The sequence below is a fragment of the Larus michahellis genome, chromosome 10 (assembly GCF_964199755.1).
Source record: "Larus michahellis chromosome 10, bLarMic1.1, whole genome shotgun sequence".
Lineage (NCBI taxonomy): Eukaryota > Metazoa > Chordata > Aves > Charadriiformes > Laridae > Larus > Larus michahellis.
Window position 1 is genome coordinate 24,387,487 of NC_133905.1, and position 21,139 is coordinate 24,408,625.

The 21,139-nt window shown below is 49.2% G+C and overlaps 1 protein-coding gene across 1 annotated transcript in view; it reads right to left on the reverse strand.

Moving 5' to 3' along the window:
* Positions 1-2,349: 2,349 nt before the first annotated feature.
* The window catches only part of SUSD3 (sushi domain containing 3), a 39,626-nt gene continuing 20,836 nt past the window's right edge, over positions 2,350-21,139 (reverse strand). Inside the window, exons 3-5 of the mRNA XM_074602691.1 lie at positions 20,642-20,789; positions 16,844-17,011; positions 2,350-5,145 (exon numbers count right to left, since the gene is read on the reverse strand). Of these exons, the coding sequence (XP_074458792.1) occupies positions 4,932-5,145; positions 16,844-17,011; positions 20,642-20,789 (530 nt within the window). The 3' untranslated portion in view covers positions 2,350-4,931. The remainder of the gene's footprint in view (positions 5,146-16,843; positions 17,012-20,641; positions 20,790-21,139) is intronic.

The following is a 21,139-nucleotide window of genomic DNA, read 5'->3' on the forward strand; positions in this document are numbered from 1 at the left end:
CCAGGCTCAGGCTCTCCAGGTTTCCAGCATGGCAAATGCCTTCTTTCCTTTGTTTCAAAGAACGAATTTTCATCCAGAAGGAAGTAAAGATCAGATACCCTCCTAGAGCAAGCGGCATGTCAGCTGGCTTAAAAGCCCTTCCTTGTTTAGTATTTAGCGTAAGATCTTAAAAACTGTCTTTCGGTTTTTTGCAAGCAGCCAAAGCTAACGACAGCCCCGTGCGACAGCCCCAGCAGAGATGCCTGCTCGAGGGAAAACGCTTTTAAAAAACAGGGGGAGGGAATGCAAATAAGCAATTGCTCTGATAAATGCTGTTGCCAGTTTTTAATCTGTGAAGAAATATCTCTGCCATTCTGTAACATACAGCAATTAAATTGTAAGCAACCATGCAGGGAGGGGGCGTCTTCTGCTTGCTTATGTAGTTCGTGGCATTTTAACTTGTTCTTTAAGTGCAAGCCATCAGTTCCATAAAATACACAAGGAAGCGCAAGTCCTCTGTAGCAGAAACGGGAGCCTAAAACCACCTGAAATCACTGGCTGGCAAACATTTAAGGGTTAACTTAATAAATATGAGTTTTTACGTGTCTATTTTAGATTCTCAGCTGCTTTCATCTCCTTCCTGCGCAACACTTACTTTCCTTCCAACAATAAATAACGTTTACGTGAGCGATAAAGCTAACTCCAGGGGGTGCAGCTGTCATAAACTAAGCACAGTCCCAGAGGGAATGGAGCCACAAATCTTGTAAAAACAGTATGGGTGTTGTTTCCTTATCGTCTTGTGACTTTGCTGCCTCTTGCGTTGGATGCCTAAATAAATGATAGTAATCCAGTGCTCTGGCACAGAGACAGTAAATTTCCCTACCTTCGCTGTTGCTCCCCGTGGCTAGCAACGTCCTTGTCGTCTCACGGTTTTACTTTCCCCCCTCAAACGTTACCCAGGCTGGCCTCCTCTGCAGCGCAGGGTAACTGGGCTCCCTTGGCACGCGCTGTGTTGGCCCAGATGGCCCAACAAGTGAGTTCATTTCACTCCGGGACTTGCCGTCATAGTATTGCATTTTAAAAATCACACGATAAAATTAAAACGCCAGGGAGCTAAATCATGAAATCCAATTACCGCAATGGCAGAGATGTGGAAAAGGAAGGAAATTCAAAAAAGCTGCAGAGAGGCAGGATCAGGCGTAGCTGGGCCACGTGTACCTTCTCCGCTTTTAAATAGTCGGGCATGATATTATTAGTAGAACAGTTGCCTCCTGTGCCTACAGCTCTGTTTAATCCTAGGTTGGGATGTGCCGCCTTTGCAAATGGATTGTTTAATCATTTCTCCTACACTCTTTCTGGGTATCAGAGAAGCACCTTCATTCTGTTACTTCTGGAGGTTCCCTACTCTCCCCTAGTTCAAGTTAGATTTGCCCTTTCCCATCTTCTAAGACCTCCCTCGTCTTTTCACAGTTCCCTGAAGCTCTATCAATGATGGTTTAAGTATTGCTTAGCTAATTCCTTAGTGCTTTAGGATGAAATTCATCAAGGAATCAAATTTGTCTTAACATTTGTGATCTTTTTCTTGCTTTATTCTAGGCTGCAGTCCTAGTCCTGTGTTAAAATTCATTGCATTAACCAGTCAACTTTTCAGTGATGCCTGACCCAAAGTAGACATTCAGTGGTTGTCATCTCTGGGTCCATTTTTGCTTTTCCCAAGAAATAACTTACCTGTGCTTTTACTCTCCGTTTCTTCCACTGTATTTTTCTCTTCTTTCATTTCCCTTGCCTGCTGTAACTCGCATTCCCTTTCTGAACAGCTCCATTAACCTCTTTTTGTGCTGCTCCTCAGTCATCTGCCACATTTCCATTTTTTGAGTTTTTCCCGCTCTGATTTTCATGTCCTCACAGTTCCTGAGGCAGCTGTATCAGATTTTTGCGATCCTCTGCATGGGTTTGCCTGACATGCCTTTAAACAGTCTCTGCTAGCGACTGCCAGCTCTCCTGTGCTCCATCTATCAGATTGTTTCTGCATGCATCCTTTGTACTTGCTATTTTGGTGTAGCAAAATTTTCCTTTTTGAAGTCCATTTTCCTTATTCCGCTGCTCTTCCTCCTTTCCTTAAAAATGTGATGTCACTTACTTTCGCATTCACCCGAATGTCTCTCTTGATTTTTAACAGGTTTGTCCCTGCTATAGTCAGAAGCAACTGCCACCCCACTTGCCACCACCTTCAGAAATAAAGCAGTCACCAAGACATATGTTCAAACACCTGATGGTTGTACACTTTTCCAGCAGCGGATTAGAGAAATAAAGTCACCCAATATTTAAGATGGTTCTGTTATTCCCCCGAGCACGTTTCTGCCAGGTCCTCCTCCCAGCTGCAGAGTCGGTGCTGAACGCCCAGCAGCCTGCGCTCCTTCGCTCTCTGGTCTCCAACCACAGACGTTAATTAACAAGCATTTCACCCCACGCTGAACTTCAGAGAGCATACAGACCTTTATTCTCATGTGCCCTACCTGGAACGAGCTATCATTCACCATGCCAAGATCCTAGTCCTATCATTTGTCCCACAAGCACTGTAATTCTTATTAAGTTGTGCCTTTTATTATGTTGAAAGTCTTTTTTTTTTTTTTTTTTGCATTTAATTCTATCATCCCGGCCATTTGCACAGGAGCATCTCAGATGTTTTGGTTGGTTTTCCCAGCCTTTGTTCCTCTCTATGCTCCTTTCACGCATTTTGTTTGTATTTTCGTCCACCTGTGCCCTTCCGCCATTGATGCTGTCCAAGTGTTTTCCTCTGGCGGATGGAGCCCAGCCATTCCCAGTTGTCCTGCCAGAAAGTCCCATGCCAGCAGCGAGGAAGAGCTGCTGCTGCAGCAGCTGGAAGCCCATAGCTTTGTGCAGAGATTTCGCATCCTTGCACCTCATTTTCCACTTGAGGGCACCCTGCTAGGGCCTGCAGCTGGCCCCTCTTAGGGACTGCTCGCGCTGAGACTGAACACGTCTTCTCAAGAACTTTCTGACCCCAAACACGGCCAGCGACCCTGCGAGCTGGCTGGAGCGCCTGCAGCCGGGCTGGCAGTGCCTGCAGCCGAGGGGACAGGGCACGGCGCCGGTGCCAGCCCCACGCGCAGCCCGCAGGCGGTGCTGCACATGGGATGCAAGGGCGCGTCTGGGGACAGACGCCGGCTGGGTCTGGCAGGGGACTGAAAAAACTGCAGACAAAATGGTTCACGGCACGATTGTCCTGATAAAACATTGGCTAGTTAATTTAATGAATGGATTACTTAATTGGAACAAGCATTGAGACGTATATCCATTCCCCTTTTCGCAGCACAGACTACGAAGTGCATCGCAGGGGTGCGGCCCGTTGTAATGTATAGAAGAACTGAGCTTATTAGGAACAAAAGCAAAGCTCCTTCGCTGTGGCTTCCACATGGCTGAAGCTCCAGCACGCGTTTTTGACGTCTGCCCAGGATGGCCAGGGTGGAACGCAGCATTTCTCGGCCTGCCAGCAAGCTCCAGTAAGTTGAATTTCCAAACTGAAACTTAAGGCCTGAAGGTCTTAAGGGGATACCTAGTTCATAACAAGCGGGACAAACAATAAAACAGCTCCTGGGTATTGCTCTAAGATCGTATTTCCATCATGACAGGAAAGTGTCAATACCCATTAGGCAGCTGATGACAGGAGAATAAATAAGGTTTCAACTTGAACAAAAATAACCACAATGTGTGACTGTAAGACATACACGTATGTGCATACAAACAGCAGAGGAAGAGCCATATCAGTTATTTTTCAAAACGGACAAAACAAGAAAAAAACCCACCCTGTCTCCTCACACAGTGAACGGATTTATAATAGGAAAGGAAGGCAGGTTTCCAAAAAACTACATCTCCCCTTTGCCTAGCGGGCTCTCCCCGCGATGCTGCAGCCACCGCCCCAGCCACGCTTGGCCTTCTGGAAGTCCCTGCTTGATTGGCAGAGCACCTCTTCTCCCTGGTGACGAGTGACAGGACGAGAGGAAACGGGTTCAAGTTATGTCAGGGGAGGTTTAGATTGGATATTAGGAAACATTTTTTCACTGAGAGGGTTATTAAACATTGGAATAGGCTGCCCAGGGAGGTGGTGGATTCACCATCCCTGGAGGTGTTTAAAAAAAGGGTAGATGGGGCACTGAGGGACATGGTTTAGAAGTGGCTTTTGTCAGGGTAGGTTAAAGGTTGGACTCGATGATCTTAAAGGTCCCTTCCAACCTCAGCAATTCTATGATTCTATGATTCCCCCCACACCAGCCTGCACCCGGGCGCTCGCTTGCCGCACGTCTGCCGGCCACAGGTGTGCGGGCTGGGGCGGGCAAAGCAGAGCCCGCCACCCGCTCTGCCCGCTCCCCCACGGGCTGCTGGATCCGGAGCCGGGCCTCTGCTGCACCCAGCCTCCCACGGGCTCCAAATGCGGAGCCGAGGAATTAAACAAAAAGGCCTTCCTGATATAAAACAACGGGGGCTTTTAATTAAAAACAAAATTTTATTGTAGCTCTATCACACTACTGTGTAAAAATACGGGGGATTTTTCATTCTGAAATGCTTACAAAAAAACACTGGTTAAAAGAAGGTTGCAATCTTATGAATGTGTAATTATCATCAGTGACTCTGTATGAGGCAAGTATGCAAACTGGCTCCCAGTTCTTTCTAAATGTACAGAAGAATGATATTATGCTTTTGCCATGGTCACAGTACGTAGCACGCCGTAGAGAATGGCGACGGACTGCCAGCCTCAATGTCCATTTTTTTATTTTATCAGACCTTGAAGTATCTCTGTTAAATAACCATCTTGGAATATAGAAAACTTTTGAATTCATATGAATAATTAACTCTCTACGTTGTCTTTAAGGCACATATTTCTATCCAAATTTCATTTTGGTCCAGAGGAGCAATTGTGTTTCCGCCACCGGCTATCCAGGTATCCAACAGCTCGGTTTGTTATAGCCATCCTTATGTCCATAGACTTCAACAACATGGATTGAGTTCACCGGCTGTACCGCCGCGCCATGTCCCGCTACAGCTTGTTTCACAGGCGCGCCACTGCTTTTGGGTAACTTAGGGAGACGATCAGTGCCTTTGCAATGCCCAGGAGCTACGATGTCCCGGGTCCACTCCTCCTGGAACCTGTAAGCACGAAGGAAAAAGTTACTTCTGTTTCCTTAGCTCTGGTGAGGAGACAGAAACTTCCAATCCATTTTATTTGCACATCGAGCATTTTGCAAACAACTCGTACTGTAACATATGGACTCGCTCGTCCCAGCATCAAAACCAGTTGGCAGCAGTGGGGCAAGTAATTGTCTCTCTGTAAAAGCTGATGCAGACCTTGAAAAGACTTGTGAGGTCCGTTTTATTTGGGGTTGGGGTAGATGTTATTTGTTTGTTTGTTTGTTCTCCATCAAACGAGTCCCCAGCTTCAATTTAATGCTATGGTATTGGGAGAGCCTTCCTAAGGACACTGGAACGCTGAGCCTGGGAAGGGAAGGGGAAGGGGAAGGGGAAGGGGAAGGGGAAGGGGAAGGGGAAGGGGAAGGGGAAGGGAAGGGGAAGGGGAAGGGGAAGGGGGAAGGGAAGGGGAAGGGGAAGGGGAAGGGGGAAGGGAAGAGGAAGGGAAGGGGAAGGGGAAGGGAAGGGAAGGGAAGGGAAGGGAAGGGAAGGGAAGGGAGGGGAAGGGGAAGGGGAAGGGAAAGGGGAAGGGGAAGGGGAAGGGGAAGGGGAAGGGGGAAGGGAAGGGGGAAGGGGGAAGGGGGAAGGGGAAGGGGAAGGGGAAGTCCCTGCTTGATTGGCAGAGCACTGCTGGGAGCATGGAGCCAGTTGTGCGTGGTGGCATCTGGGGTGTTATCTGCAGTGATGCCGGTGCAGCACACCTGCACTTGGCTTGTTCTAGCCCTTGACAGCCTGACCTGGCTCCCACCTTGCCCTCCCAGAAGGGATGGCACGCCGGGACTCCATATTTGCCAGCTGAGGGTGTATGCAGCGCTGGCGGTCACGGATCCATCCTGCATCCTGCCCTTCCACAGCAGGGTTTGCCCAGCTGCGGACTAAGCCAGCACAGGCTACCGACCCAGACAGCAAATAAGCCAGCAGCGGATGGCGAGGGCAGAGCAGCAGCAGTGGCAGACGGAGGTGGCAGAGCTGCTGAAAAGATGCTCGGCAAACACCACACAGCTCATTCCAGAGAACAGGGGCATGGGATCAGCTTGTTCTTGAACCCTGCTGCAAGAGGCAGGATGGATGCAGCTGGCATTAAGCCCACCGCTCTGTGAACCAGAAGCAGGTAAGAGACAGCCCTTTCGGGGTCGTGCCAAGTTACTGTAGTCCGAGTGTGCGGGCTTTTGTAAAGCATCAGTTACAGGCAGGGCAGCTGCTGAGGTCGCCTGCCCCAGATCCACTGCAGGTGAACTCACGTGGCTCCTCCGGCTTCCTCTGGCCGCTGAAGGCAGCAGCCTGCACACCCACATCCTGGCCAACATGAAAAGCTGGTCAGGAAACAGAAGCTGCATTCTGCAACTATCAGTTGCAGAAATGCTCATACACGGAACGTGCATACGTATAGGAACCCCAGGGGAAATAACAGAAAGTAAAGCCAGATAACCGAGAGCTTGCTGTTCTGGTACAGAGTGGCTCTACTGCAGATACATATTTCCTGTACAGGAGAACAAATCTTGCTCTTCACTGGAAATCTGTATTACAAAACTATTTGGGGCATGAGCTACAGTCAGCCAGGGTAAAGGCATCTTAAACCACCCCTGCATTTGATGTGCGAAGGCCCTGTATCAGCGCAGTCAGAACATACTCATCGAGGAGGTGCTCAGATGAGCAGGATTTACCCACCCGTGCTTTGGACAACACCTAATTCATCTGTCTTTCAAAAAACAGCCTGGTAACTTTATCCACTTTGTAATGACCTGTACTGTTTTAACCACGCCATTTAATCTTGGTACGTCAACAAGCCCTCAAGGATCTTTGTGCTGGACACCAGAACACCTCTCCGAGTACCCCTGTGGCCCGCCATCAGCGAACAGAAGCTACAGCGAGTAACGCTGCAGATCTTGCTGCTGAAAGAAAATCTGAGATACTTGCTACTGTACTTTTTTTTTTTTTTTTTATAGTAGGAGGAACTCAGTTCCATCTTCTTGAGGCAGTAGTCAATAGTTACAAAATAAAAATCAAATCCAAACAGCATGTAACAGGGAGAAGAACTGGCGTAAAGCTTTGCATGGGGTAGCCACTACTTCTGCAAACAGACCTGCCAGGATTATAACTCAAATCTAGATATTCCGGTTATTGTACAGAATTCATCCCATTCTGATGTTTTCTCCTATAAAAAACTCTGCATTGTGAAACTCTGCAGTTACCCACCGTCCACACCAACTCAGAAAGCCAAACTGGCTGAAGCTGTACTTGGAGGACAACTCTCCTGGCTGAGCAACCTCTTCCTCCCATTTTGGGAACTGGTGCCCGGGGACGGGACAAGAGGTAACGGGCACAAACTTGAGCATGGGAAGTTCCACCTAAACCTGAGGAGGAACTTCTTTGCTGTGAGGGTGGCAGAGCCCTGGCACAGGCTGCCCAGAGAGGTGGGGGAGTCTCCGTCTCTGGAGACATCCCAACCCCGCCTGGACGCGTTCCTGTGCCACCTGCTCTGGGTGACCCTGCTCTGGCAGGGGGTTGGATGGGATGATCTCCAGAGGTCCCTTCCCACCCCTGCCAGCCTGGGATTCTGTGACTATTAAGCTTCCATTGACCGAAATAAGTCTAGGACGAGGCACCCTCCATTCAGTGCAGTACATCGAACCCTGTGGATGTCAGAGGGACGGTGAAGTCAGTGGAGTTCCACCTAAGCAGAGGCCGAGAAGAGCTATTAAGAGGGCTGCAGTGCCGACAAGGCACAGATGGATGTGCCCGAAGCGGGCTCTCCTCTGCACCGCACGGCTATCGGTCAGAGGCAGCCTTCCGTTCGCGCTTTCATCCTCGGGAGCTCTGTACCGTATCCTAGCCTAAATGAGCGTGACTTTTTTTTTCAAGTGCTTCAACTTTCCTTAACTCCACTTTCCAGCCGGGCTACTTCAAAACATCACAGTAAGAGGATCAGAAGACCTCCCTGGGTACTCCCATCTGGCAATGCAAACGCACCCAAGGACGCCAGGTGCCGACCAGCCTAGGTAGGTGCACAGTACATTTGACAAGGACAGACTTTCTTTGAGAGATAAAGTCAGAGCTCCCATCTGGGGAGAAGAACAGCCACCGCAGCATTTGTCAATGGGTTTTAGAGGATTCACAAGAATTTTGCTTTGTGTGACTGTTCCTAGCTGGAGGGGAAAACACTGTTAACGGGACATCCGAGGAGTGTGAGAACGCCGAGCAGTGGGGCAGAGCAATGCTGCGGCGCTGGCACTGGCTCTGAAAAGAGATTTTTATACTGCAGGACGGGAGGGGATTTTTTTTTTTCTGTTGCTGTATGTCTGGTGACTTTGTACAAGACCCTGGGGTAATCAGGGAAGCATTACGAAAACAATAATAGCAGCTTTATTGAAAGCACATGTTGCTGTGCACACACCCTCCACGCTCGTTGTGATGACAATTAAGACTGAAATTCAGAAATCGGTATAATTTAGCAGCCAGCTATCCTACCCTTCGCGACAGGGCCCCAGGGTGAAACCACAGCTCACTTCCCCCGCCCGCTCTTTCTTTGAAATATCTGTGTCAAAAGGTACGGGAAGATTTTAGTCTCTGAAAGGTGGCGGTGGGCAACACAGAGCACAGTAATGACAAACTAGAGGAAAAAAAGAAAGCCTCCATGAACAGAGAAGCTCAAAGTGGGACAGCTCTCAGGGTGGGAGAATCTATGCAGAAGCTTGAAGGAAATCTGCCCCTCTCCTGTGCGAGGTCTCCTCCCCTCCGGCCCCAGGTGCCACACGATCAAACATCGCACGTGTAGGGAACTGTATTAATTACGTACGATTGTATCAAACAGGTTGTTTGCTCTTTGCAGCCATTTCACTCTAGGTAGCAAAACATTAAACACCGTGGTGATGACGGGTCCTACCTCTCTTCCTGCAGCCCCGGGAGCAGCCCGCTGGTGGCTCTCTGCCATCTAAGCCCCGTCGCCGCAGCCGGGCACATTCGCAGCGCTCAGGTGTGCTGAGGAACCCTCCGGCACACGGCCCACGGCCGCCAGCAGGGCTGGGCTGGGCCTGCCCCAGCATGCAGACAAACGAGAGCTATTTCGGACAGCGAGGCCCATCGTAAAAAACAACACACGGATCTTTCGGAGGGAGTGAAGGCTCCAGCTCTCTCGTCATAGAATCATAGGATGTGTTGGGTGGGAAGGGACCTCTAAAGGCCATCTAGTCCAACCCCCTGCAGTCAGCAGGGACATCTTCAACTAGATCAGGTTGCGCAGAGCCTCATCCAGCCTGGCCTTGAATGTCTCCAGGGATGGGGCCTCCACCCCCTCTCTGGGCAACCTGGGCCAGCGTCTCACCACCCTCAGTGTAAAGAACTTCTTCCCAATGTCTCATCTAACCCTGCCCTGCTCTAGTTTAAACCATTGCCCCTCATCCTATCGCTACCTGCCCTTGCCAACAGCCCCTCCCCAGCTTTCCTGTAGGCCCCCTTCAGGTCCTGGACGGGGCTCTAAGGTCTCCCCAGAGCCTTCTCTTCTCCAGACTGAACAACCCCAACTCTCTCAGCCTGTCGTCACAGCAGAGGGGCTCCAGCCCTTGGAGCATCTTTGTGGCCTCCTCTGGACTCGCTCCAACAGATCCATGTCCTTCTTGTGCTGAAGGAGACTGCTCACCTTCAAAAGCACACAGATAAATCACTTTCCCCAGGAACTCTAACAGCCTTCACCAAGTCACTGTTGCAAAAGATGTTTTGCCCCCTTAATTCTCCCGCTGATGCATCTCCTGACAGACATTGTAGGTATCCTGGTGGGTTTTTCTTGTTCTGCTTAGGTTTTTCATCAAGCTTTGCAGCAACCTGTCTCTCAACGTGGGTATTTCTTCAAGTGTTGACCCCTTTCACTGTGGTAAATCTACACCACACTATCCTGCTAGAAGGGCATCAGATCCTTCATCTTTTTAATCTCTTCTACTTAGGTGTTCCGAAGGGAAAAGCAGCTGGGAAAGTGTCCTTAAGGGGGCAGAGGGCAAGGTAGGAATGTGGCCAAGTGTCCCATCCCATCTTGTCCATACTTCTAGAAGGTCCTTTGGCTTACAGCCACGTTCCTCAGCAGGGCCGGGCAGACATTGTTCAGAGCAACACGAGTATCTGATTCGCACCTTCCTTGCAACTCCTTACACAAGGCACTGGAAAGCTTCAACCATTATAGCCACTAAATCAAAGAGGAAAAGAAAACACATTTTGTTTTACTGTGGAGGACAAAGCTACGAGCTCATTTTACCAACCTGGCAGGTGACTCCTTGTACGGACTGAAAATGCCGAGTTGCCTCTCCTGAGAGCGTGCTGGCTTTGGGGTTTTTTTGCAAAACCTTTTCACTTGGACGCCTTTGCTCTTGCATTGTCCCTACTTGCATTTTGCCAGGTACACTGGTAATGCATCTTGTCGTCAGAAAGTGCTCTGGTACAAAAATTTCAGGTACTAAAAATATCTTCCGCGGGAGAATATACGAGCCTGTTTCTCTCCGGAAGAGACTTTTTTTTCTTGATAATATTGTCCAGCTGTAGTGGATATCTGAAAGGAGGACTCTAAACCTACTGAGACACGGGCTTTCCATTTGACCCACTCCTGCAGTCAGATCAGCTACTTCACAGAGAATGTTTTATAACTTGGCCTAGAGCTGTGTAAAATAATTCACCTCAAAACAGGCCAAATTTGGAATGCACAACTTCTTCCAAGTGCTTCCAAACCAGGAAAAAAAAAAATCACAAAATTTCTTTGCTGCTCTTTAGATGTATTTTTGCGCTGGACTAGTTTCTTTCCGGTTGTCGTCTTTGCTGACAGAGGGTGAAAAGGAGTTAGTCTACAGCTAAATTCGGTTCTCCCTGAGTGTGGTAAGTACCGGGCTGTCAATTCTCCCCTGCAAAATAACAGCACATCCCCGAGCCAAGGGAGTGTCTATTCCAGGACAGGTTACAGGTTTTCTTGTGCTGAAAAAGCAAAGAAAACTGAGGTTTCCCTAGGTGTGGCTTTTTCTTACCATTGTCAGGAAGCTGATGCAAACTGAAACGAGCTCTCTCAGCTTTTTCTCATTACTGGCTATCTGTATTTCTCCCGGGACAGCCACCTTGCTGCCCGTGCTTATGTGTGAATATAAAAGACAGCGTAAAATACAGTGGGGCGCCCAGTTCTTTAATGTCTTGCACGTCAAAAAGGGCTTGCTGTTTGCTCTCACGCTAGATTGTGCACATTTTCATCAGTTCTCCTAGAGGCATGGCTGGGACTACTTCATGGAAAAGAGGAGACTGCTACTCCAGTTTGGGAGTCACAAGCAAACTTCTCTGCCCGACTCCGGGCAGGGGATCTCAAGGCCAAAGTGGCCTCAACCCACCTGAACCGACCATTCACCCAGGAGCAGCCACAGCCGACCCACGGCAGCGGGTGAGCCGACCCCCGCGCCTGCGTTAGGTGACCACGCTCTTCTTTTCAACACCGGTTTCTTCAATATCGTGTCTTACTGACGTTCACCTCCACCTCTCAAACATTACCAGCAGCTGGCCCAGAGGAAGGACAACTGTCATTAAGCTTCTCTTTACTTATATTTTGCCCTCTGCCTGTGCCGGGGCAGAGGGCAACCTCCCTGCTCAGGCAGCCGACTAAGTCGAAGCTCTCCCACCCGGGCATTTGCTGGGGATGGAAGAGGACTGTTCATCCCAGGTGGTGGTTGCCCAAGCAATTATTCCAGAGAAAGATTACTGCAGGGCCAGGTCTTATTTTTCATCAGTAAACAACTGCCTCGAAAATAACATATCCTGCTCAGGAACGTACCCATTTCAAAAACCCTCTTAAACCCAGCACGGCGTTTCAAGTGCTAGTTCCCCTGCAATATCAAAGGCCCCCAGTGCTCAGGTCTAACCCCAAGCAGGTGTGGTGCTCTCTGCTGCTTCGAGGAAGGTCTCTCACTTCGGATGAACGATGCCAAAAGTCCTGGTTTCGCTCTCGTGCAGAATCGGGAAGACTTTTAAATCTTAAAGAGAGACGAACATAATCTACTGCCTTCCGGCTTTTCTCCCGATACAGACGGCAGTCAGGCTGGGAGAGCTATTCCCAATATATCCCCGTGTTGACAAACCCTGCCTCTGCCTCGCCATCCTCTCGGGGGGCTGTTTTGGAGGTTCATGCACATTGTTCTCCTCTAACTACGTGGCGCAGAGCTGCAGCTAATCTCCCTCCCAGAGACGACAGACCCTTTTCTTCAGCTAATCTGTCTCAAACCTCTGCATCGTGCAGCAACCTGCTCTCTCTGCCCTCCGCTCCAGACTTCTGAGAAGCAATGCTGGGGAAGACCCGTCCCTCCCAGCAGAGCAAATATGCTGTAAACGCTTACAGCTCCCGCATACGAGACTTTCTGCTAAAAATAGGTATTTTTATCCTCATTACGATTCCTTACATCGCAACGAAAGAGGCGGCATCAACACCAACTGCGCTCCGTAGTTAATGATCCCAGGTATTTGTAGACATATTTCTCAGCGTTTTAAAGCAATTTGTTCAAGCAGCCGAGAAGCCAGAATGGTAGTTGCCATTAAAATTCAGCAGTTCCCTGGAAAACTCTTTATTCCTCCCATTTGTTCCGTGCTTCTAACATGAGGGGAAAGAGATCTCCTTTTGTGGCAGGCAGGTCCAGAGGAGCACCCTGGAGCCCCTACTGTCCCACAGCTGGGCTTCTGCATTATTTGTAACTTCTACACATCAAGCATTCCGCGTCCACATTATGTCACCTCGATACAGTCAAAATTCTCTCATCGGCAAGCTAAGCCGCCACTTTAACAGATGATAATTTTTAATCCTAAATTACCCTGTAAACCAGAACGAATATCTTACCTGTCTGAAATAACTGGGGTTTTATTTTATTTTATGTTGGCTTCCCTGAAAGAATTGGCTTTTTATTTTATTTGTTCTTACAGTGCTTTTGATCTTTAAAGTGGCGAATCAAAATGTTAATATCTCGAGTTAATCTCTGAATCTATTTCAATTAAGTTGGAAAAGCAGCCTGACCTACATCCGTTTCTAGTCAAAAATAGGCTAAGATACACTCAAGAAGGTCTTCTTCAAGGGTGGAGGAGTTCTCACTCTTCCAGATACTTCATAGGTTACATGAAGAAGCAGCAGAACACTTTTCTTTAAGAAAAGGAAGCGCCACCACAAAACCGACATAAATTGCCAAGCCTCCACCCACTCCTTTCTCAGACGAGGGCACCACTCAGTTCGCTGCCGTCCCCCGCGAAGTGGGCTGCAGAGCCACCCCCCATGGCTGCAGCCCGGAGGACAACGCGTGCGCAGCCCGGGCAGAGGCGGGGAGAAACCCATCAGCCTCCCGTGTTCCTTAGGACAGTCCCTTATCAGGAAAACAAAGGAAGGTCTCTGATTTGCTCATAGGTCTGGTGAGGCGTTGCACAAATTCCTCCGAATGTCTGAAACACTAACACAAGGGTAGGATAGGACAGGACAGAATACTTCAGTTGGAAGGGACCTAAACGATCATCTAGTCCAAGTGCCTGACCAGTTCAGGGCTGTCTAAAAATTAAAGCATATTTTTAAGGGCACTATCCAAATGCCTCTTGTACGCTGACAGGCTTGGGGCATCAGCAGCCCCTCCAGGAAGCCTGTTCCGGGGTTTGATCATCCTCTGGGTAAAGAAATGCTCCTAATGTCCGGTCTCAACCTTCCTTGAGGAGCCTTGGTTAAATTATCATATGGCTTCTTTGTGACCCCGAACGCGCGCTTCGGTTCGCACGCGCACACCAATATACAGCTCTCTTTTGGGCTTGCTTGTCCTCAGTTTTGCCGCTTTTTTTCCAACCGTGCCACACGCCTTTATTTATGTCCTCGGATAATCAATGTTGCAACAGCTTCACAACATTGTGTGCTGCAGCAACACCCCATGGCTAGAGCCTCAGCACAGGAAGGACACGGAGCTGTTGGAGCGGGGCCAGAGGAGGCCCCGGAGATGCTGGGAGGGCTGGAGCCCCTCTGCTGGGAGGACAGGCTGAGAGAGCTGGGGGGGGTTCAGCCTGGAGAAGAGAAGGCTCCGGGGAGACCTTCCAGCCCCTTCCAGTCCCTAAAGGGGCTCCAGGAAAGCTGGGGAGGGGACTTTTGATCAAGGAGTGGAGCAATAGGACAAGGGGTGACGGTTTTAAACTGAAAGAGGGGAGATTTAGATGAGATATCAGGAAGAAATTCTTTGCTGTGAGGGTGGTGAGCCCCTGGCCCAGGTTGCCCAGAGAAGCTGTGGCTGCCCCATCCCTGGAGGGGTTCAAGACCAGGTTGGACGGGGCTTGGAGCGACCTGGGCTGGTGGGAGGTGTCCCTGCCCAGGGCAGGGGGTGGCACTGGGTGATCTCTAAGGTCCCTTCCAACACAAACCATTCTGATTCTACGGTTTCCTCCACGCACAGGCTGCCAACGTGTCCACTTCACGTTAAACGAAGAAAGGTACCGCAGAAATAACCCAGGTAGTGGACATGTCCTTTCACACTGGTCTTCCCAGCGTAAGCCAGCTTCACGTTTGCACCTCCCCAGGGATTTGCTGACAATGTCCTGCTGCTCCCAGAAAGCTGGATGTGCAGAGGATGATGAAACTACGCGTAATTCACTACACAGAAAAAATAAATCTTGCAAGTGAAACACAAAGCTGACAGATCATTTGTTGTCTTCAAGAGCTGGCATGAAATACATTGGCAGAATTCCCACATCTCATCCTGCGCTTCTATCCATTTAACAGAATTAACCAGTAGGAATTAGCGTCTCTTACGAACCTTGATTAAATAGATCTTATTTGAGTAAAGAATGGGAACAAGGCACAAATTGATAAAGGGTCACACCTGTTCCTAGAGCAATTCCAAGACACTTTTATTCAGAGCCTGTCTTCTCCAATGCCATTTCCATCTCTGATTGGAAGTGGCGCCCACTCTCCATGTGAGAACCAGCTTTGGCTCTGGGGCGCACAGGCCACTACACCTGCTCTCCTGGCTGATTTTTGCTCTGGCTAGTGATAAGCCAGGATCACATCACCTCTGCCTGCTGGAAATAAAGTAGACCTTGATTAACAGTGGACCCCACGCGCCAGGAGGTGGGTGAGGTCAGGAGGTTGGCACCAGCGGTTAAAGCAGCGCGCGTATTGTCCTACGCGCGAAAAAAAAAGAGCTCACGGGCTTTCCTCCTCCTGCCCTCTGCAATTCCCACTGAAGTTTACACATCCTCCCATTTCCTAAAGAAATACTAAACTTGTTGACTTCTGGCCCCAGAGAAGCTGCTTATCCAGCTGTTTCTTTCAGGAAGAAAAACTGTACAGAATTTGGCGAACATGATGCGGCAGCTTCTGCTCAGTGCAGGGGTGCAGATAAGAACCCAGAAGGAGCTGGAGGCTCCAGCCGAGCACTGACCTCTGTTCACAGCCCTTTATAAGGTTATCCCTAGTATTTTAAAAGCAAATTACGCTTATGCAAAACATTAACATCGTAGCAGATTGACGCCGCCCGAAATGAAAAAGTGCTTCCTGAGTCTCCTAAAAACTGTGTAGCTTATAATCAGCATTTAATTAGCTTTATACATCTTTCTGAAATCACCCAAAGCTAGGAATTGATTAAGCAGCCAGCACGCTTTTGTGCCAGTGCTCCCGTTTGAATATAATTCCAGCTGCACTGTGACAGGGAAGCAGGTTTATAATCTGCACAAAATCATTTTCCGCAGGTAACTACTACAAATCCCAGATACTGCCGTACATAGAAGCTGTACAAGTGAGCAGTGAATTAAAAGCAAACAAGGATTGTGCTATATAGTACCACGCGTGACGACGAAACAGAACCCAAAGGATGTAAAGGACACAATGACGTGTGTTTATATGAATAGTAATAGCAAAACGGCGATTAGAATTTAACGCGTATTCGTTTTTTTGGTTTTCTTTTGTCGGCAAAAACCCAGCGTAACGCATCTGGACACTCTCAGACGTGGCTCCGGGCTGACACCAAAAATACCTATGCCCCCCATCCACGCATCCACAGTACGTGATGCACTTGATTTCCGAGTGGACATTTCTCTGGAGGGCCCCGGCGTCAGGGCTGCCCCGCTGCAGGTGTTCACGCTGCCCGGCGGACGAGGATCCCATCGTGTTTGCCCTGCGCACCCTGAGAACGCAACGGGATTTCCCCGGAGAGCTTTCGCGGCCGGCGAGGGATGAAGGGTAATACTGGATGCTCACCTTGGGCTGTGCTGCAGCCCCAGGTGTCCCCGTCTGGCTCCTCTCCTAAGGCTCTTAGGCAAGCTGGCACCTTGATAGCCCTCACCAATACGGGGCAGTGACTTTCCTGCCGATGTCAGGATTTAGCATCGGTTTAACAAAGCCAATTAAAAACCTCTCTCAGTTAATCTGGTGCAGCCTCCCCTGCAGACCAGGCTTATCCGAGCACTGCTGGGGACAGACGAAAAGCTGCGAGGAAGGAGGTCACGCTCAGCTTCTCCGCTCTCTCCCCTTTTGGCAACGTTAGTTCCCCACAGGACGGGCAAGTTCAAGGACGAGCCCCGACAGTCCACTGGCATGATGTCCCCTGCAGGGGCATCCCTTTGAAACGCGCTTTCGAGGAATCCTCTTTCTAAGATTCGTTCAACACATTCATTCAAACCCACCGTATTTTAATAGCCTTACCTGTAGAAGCCTTGGTTATCATACGCCATGTTAGCCACATCATCAAAGACGGATTTATTCCTGAGTTTCTTGTTGTTGTTGTTATTGTTTCTTCCCTTAAACCCGAAGTAAGCAGCTTGCATGTGCTCCAGTTCTTCGGTCCTGAGCTGGTACCACAGCTGCATATCTCTGCGAATAAAGCACGGGGTAAAACACAACACTGTGATAAACGGCTGCGTATCGGAACTTCCATCTGACCACAGCCCTGACTCGCTGGAGTTTAAACCTAAATCCAGCTTTACTGAAGACAGCGCTTAAACACATGCTGAACTTCAAGTATAAACCAAATTTCCAGAAACTTAAATACCTACTTAAATACCTGCTTAAATACCTTAAGGTGGGGACTTCTTAAATAGCGTAAACACTATCCTGTAAAACAGAATTTTAAGTACTATCCAGCGCTCCTCAAAAAACAAAAAAAACAACAAAAGAGCAATTTCCTTACGAGCACCTGTGGGCAGCTCAAAGGAACAAAAAATCCAACAGTTCTGCCAGTTTGATTCAGTGGGTTTTGAGACTCCAGGTAAGAGGATAAGTCACGTAAGGCGTGATTGTGCGTCAGTGTCTCAGGGCCCTTCATCAGTGACACCACGTCAGCCCAGACCCCGTTGTGCGCAAGAAGACTACAGACTATCCCCGTTTTACGGAATACATTATTTCAGACCAAAAAAGTAGTATTTTCTGTGAATTTTTGCGGCACTGCCATTCCTAAGGGTTCAAAAATCACCAGGCGGGTGGAAAAGATGAATGGACTTCAAACCAGAGGAGACAGGTACCATTGCCTTCGCTAAGAGCAGGGCTTATTCGCTTGCCTTCAGGATTTTTTCATGCTGCTCGCTACAACTCTGGGGCAAAAAAAAAAAAATCATCACAATTTCTTGTCTTGTTTTTAAAAGAAATCTGAGCTTCACATAATCACAGGCATTCACACTAGCTGATGGGACAAGATTAGATTGCGAGGGCTGGCGATGCTGATTTTGGTGTCACTTCTGCGCTCTCGGGATGCGATCCTGCTCCTGGCAAAGGAGACGGCAGCTGCGCTCACGCAGAGGGACAAGCTCTGCAAGGAGGCTAAAATACGTGAGGGTTTTCGGCAGCCTTTGTCCTTTTTCTCTCCAAACGAAGGGATAAAACACAAGATGGCACTTCAAAGATCATCAAATACATATCTTGGAAGACAGGTTCGTAGGCAGAGGTGATCTCTTCCAGTAGACCAACTAAAAAAAGTCAAAGAAAAGTAGACAGGCAGACTTCACAGTGGAAGGCAAGATGAGGACATCCTCCCTACCCCACAGATACAGACTACCTTTTCCTTCAGCGATGGTCCGAGAGACACTTTTTTATCTAATCCCCTACCAAGCTGTATCATTTTGTATTAAGTGATCAAGCCTGCACCTTCGCTTCAGGTTAATGATTTGTGCACCCAGAAGTCGATCCGCATTTTACGGCTACGTCAACGGACCTCACAAAAGAGATCCTTTCTACCTGCAGACCCTCACGCCCTTGTGGCCTTGGGTGCCGCCAGCTGCAGCAGCGATACCACCACATCTGGCACCCTGCAGCACGGGCTGCCGGTCGAGCAAGCTTCCCACAGGGATGCAGTGGTCTTTCGTGCATGACAAGCTTCTACAGGAATGGCTGGAGAGCAGCCCTGAGGAGAAGGACTTGGGGGTATTGGTGGATGAGAAGCACAACGTGACCCAGCAACGTGCGCTGGCAGCCCAAAAAGCCACCGGCACCCTGGGCTGCATCCCCAGCAGCGTGGGCAGCAGGGCGAGGGGGGGGATTCTGCCCCTCTGCTCCGCTTGGGGGAGACCCCCCTGCAGCGCTGCCTCCAGCGCTGGGGCACCAACAGCAGAAGGACACGGAGCTGTTGGAGCGGGGCCAGAGGAGGCCCCGGAGATGCTGGGAGGGCTGGAGCCCCTCTGCTGTGGGGACAGGCTGAGAGAGCTGGGGGGGTTCAGCCTGGAGAAGAGAAGGCTCCGGGGAGACCTTCCAGCCCCTTCCAGTCCCTGAAGGGGCTCCAGGAAAGCTGGGGAGGGACTCTGGAGCAGGGAGTGGAGCAATGGGACAAGGCGTAACAGTTTTAAACTGGAAGAGGGGAGATTTAGATGGGATATCAGGAAGAAATTCTTTGCTGTGAGGGTGGTGAGCCCCTGGCCCAGGTTGCCCAGAGAGGTGGTCAATGCCCCATCCCTGGAGGTGTCCAAGGCCAGGTTGGACGGGGCTTGGAGTGACCTGGTCTGGTGGGAGGTGTCCCTGCCCAGGGCAGGGGGTGGAACGAGATGATCTTTAAGTTCCCTTCGAACTCGAACCATTCTACCCTTCTATGATTCTACATGGACAGTTTCTCCATCATCTCAGATGCCTTCTGACAGTGGGGCTAAGCCACACAATGTCTACAGTGCCCCCAGTTTCCCCCCAGGAGCAGGGCTTAGGCATGGACAGGCCGGGTTGAAGTAGCTCCTTCAGGAGGCAGTGAAGGGAGAACAGAGAGCAGCAGGGAACTGAGGAGCTCCCAACAAAGGGAATCATTTCATGTCCTTATGACAGAACCAGGTCAAAGCATCCGGGGTGAAGGGCTCTTCTTTTATAAGAGAAAAACATCAAGTCATCCTAGTCATGTGAATTTGGACAAAACTCCATCTAAAATAAATGAAAAACAAGGACTTTGATATGAATAGTCTTATCAAAAAGAAAAGCGGCAATGCCAAAAATTCCAATCAACCCTTTCACTTCAAAAATTATTTCATGCTATCAGTGAAAACTCAATATTATGAATGACACCAAAGTCTTTCTTTTTTGCCTCACAAAATCCTTTCAAGGGAAACAGAAAATCTGTGTTTTGGTTACAATCAGATTTCAAAATGACAGAACATCCCCCCCAAAGCCGGTTCCTGCGCACCTCTAGATAAAACACAGCTCAGAGCAGAGAGACCTTCACTTGTGTCCTCCCCCAGGCTCGCTCTACTCCACCGCTACCCCACCTCACCCCAAACACTTCTCTGAAGCAAGAAGAGGCTTAAAATCAGCCACAAGTGCAGCCCTCCATCTGCGCAGCAGGCATCAGCGGGGCAGGGGGGAACGACCAGCAGGAGAAGCCAGAGGGAAACGAAGAAGAGGTGCCCGTGGAAAGCCTTCTGCAGCAGGTGACTTCAGAGGGATGGCCTCATGAACAACGGCGGCTCGGCTCTAGCGCACAGCCAGATGTGGCCACCCAACCACCCTTCACGCTGCGTGTTTGTAATGGACAGGATTGATAAATTTTACTTCTTCCCATGCCTGTTTATATATCACAGCGCTGTGACAGCTGGAAGTATGCTCCGCAGACGGGGAGGGCTTTGGTGCTTTTGACACGGGCAGATTAACTTTTCCAGCAGTGTGGAGGGAAAGCAAAGGGAAAAAGGAAAGAGAGAGAAGAGAAGGGAAAATGCAGCCAATCTTAAATAATTCAAGGACAGAAATGCCGGGCCAGCACGTAAGACTTGGATGTTCAGCTTCTGCATAATCCCGGGTAAATCCAGATCTGCCCAGACCCGCTGAGGTCATCTGATATTAACAGACATCAGGTGCCTCAATACTTTTGAATTCCAAGTCTTTCTATGCCTAAAGCCTGACCTACAATCTAAGGGTTTTAAGTAATTACCATCATTGCGGTGTTGTGAGCATCGGGTCCTTTGACGCTCTCTGCTATCACAGCCATGGGGGCCCTCTGATGTACAGTCTTACATTGGTTTTAAAAATCTTTTCTTGACCTACCTTTGAGTTCTCCTCCTTTCACTTTTCTTCACACACTTGATGAGACAACAAGTTAAAAAAGCCATGGACATCAGCAGAATGACAGCACAGCTCACGATGGAGGCGATCACTGCGACCTTAAATCCAAAAGTCTCATATTTTGATATGGCTGCAGCAAAGCAAACACAGAAGCATGTTTCTAAGGTCAACCCATGAATTTATCTTTCACATTTTCATTAAACCATGCTGAAACCTACCTGCTCACGCTTCTGCTAATAATAGCTCAGTGAGGACTTGCACATTAGTATGTGTCAAGACACCAGAGTGTATTGGCTTTAGCTTTGAGCTATGCAAGCCCGAAACCGGGCTATTGAAAAATCTCCTATTTATAAGCTACTAATGAATTGTTCACAAGTATTTCACCACTGCAATTAAACCAACACAACGCCTTTAGCGCTGCAGTAGCTAAAAAGCACAACTTTGTCGGCATATCAAATGCAGATGAGCTAGCAGCTCTCC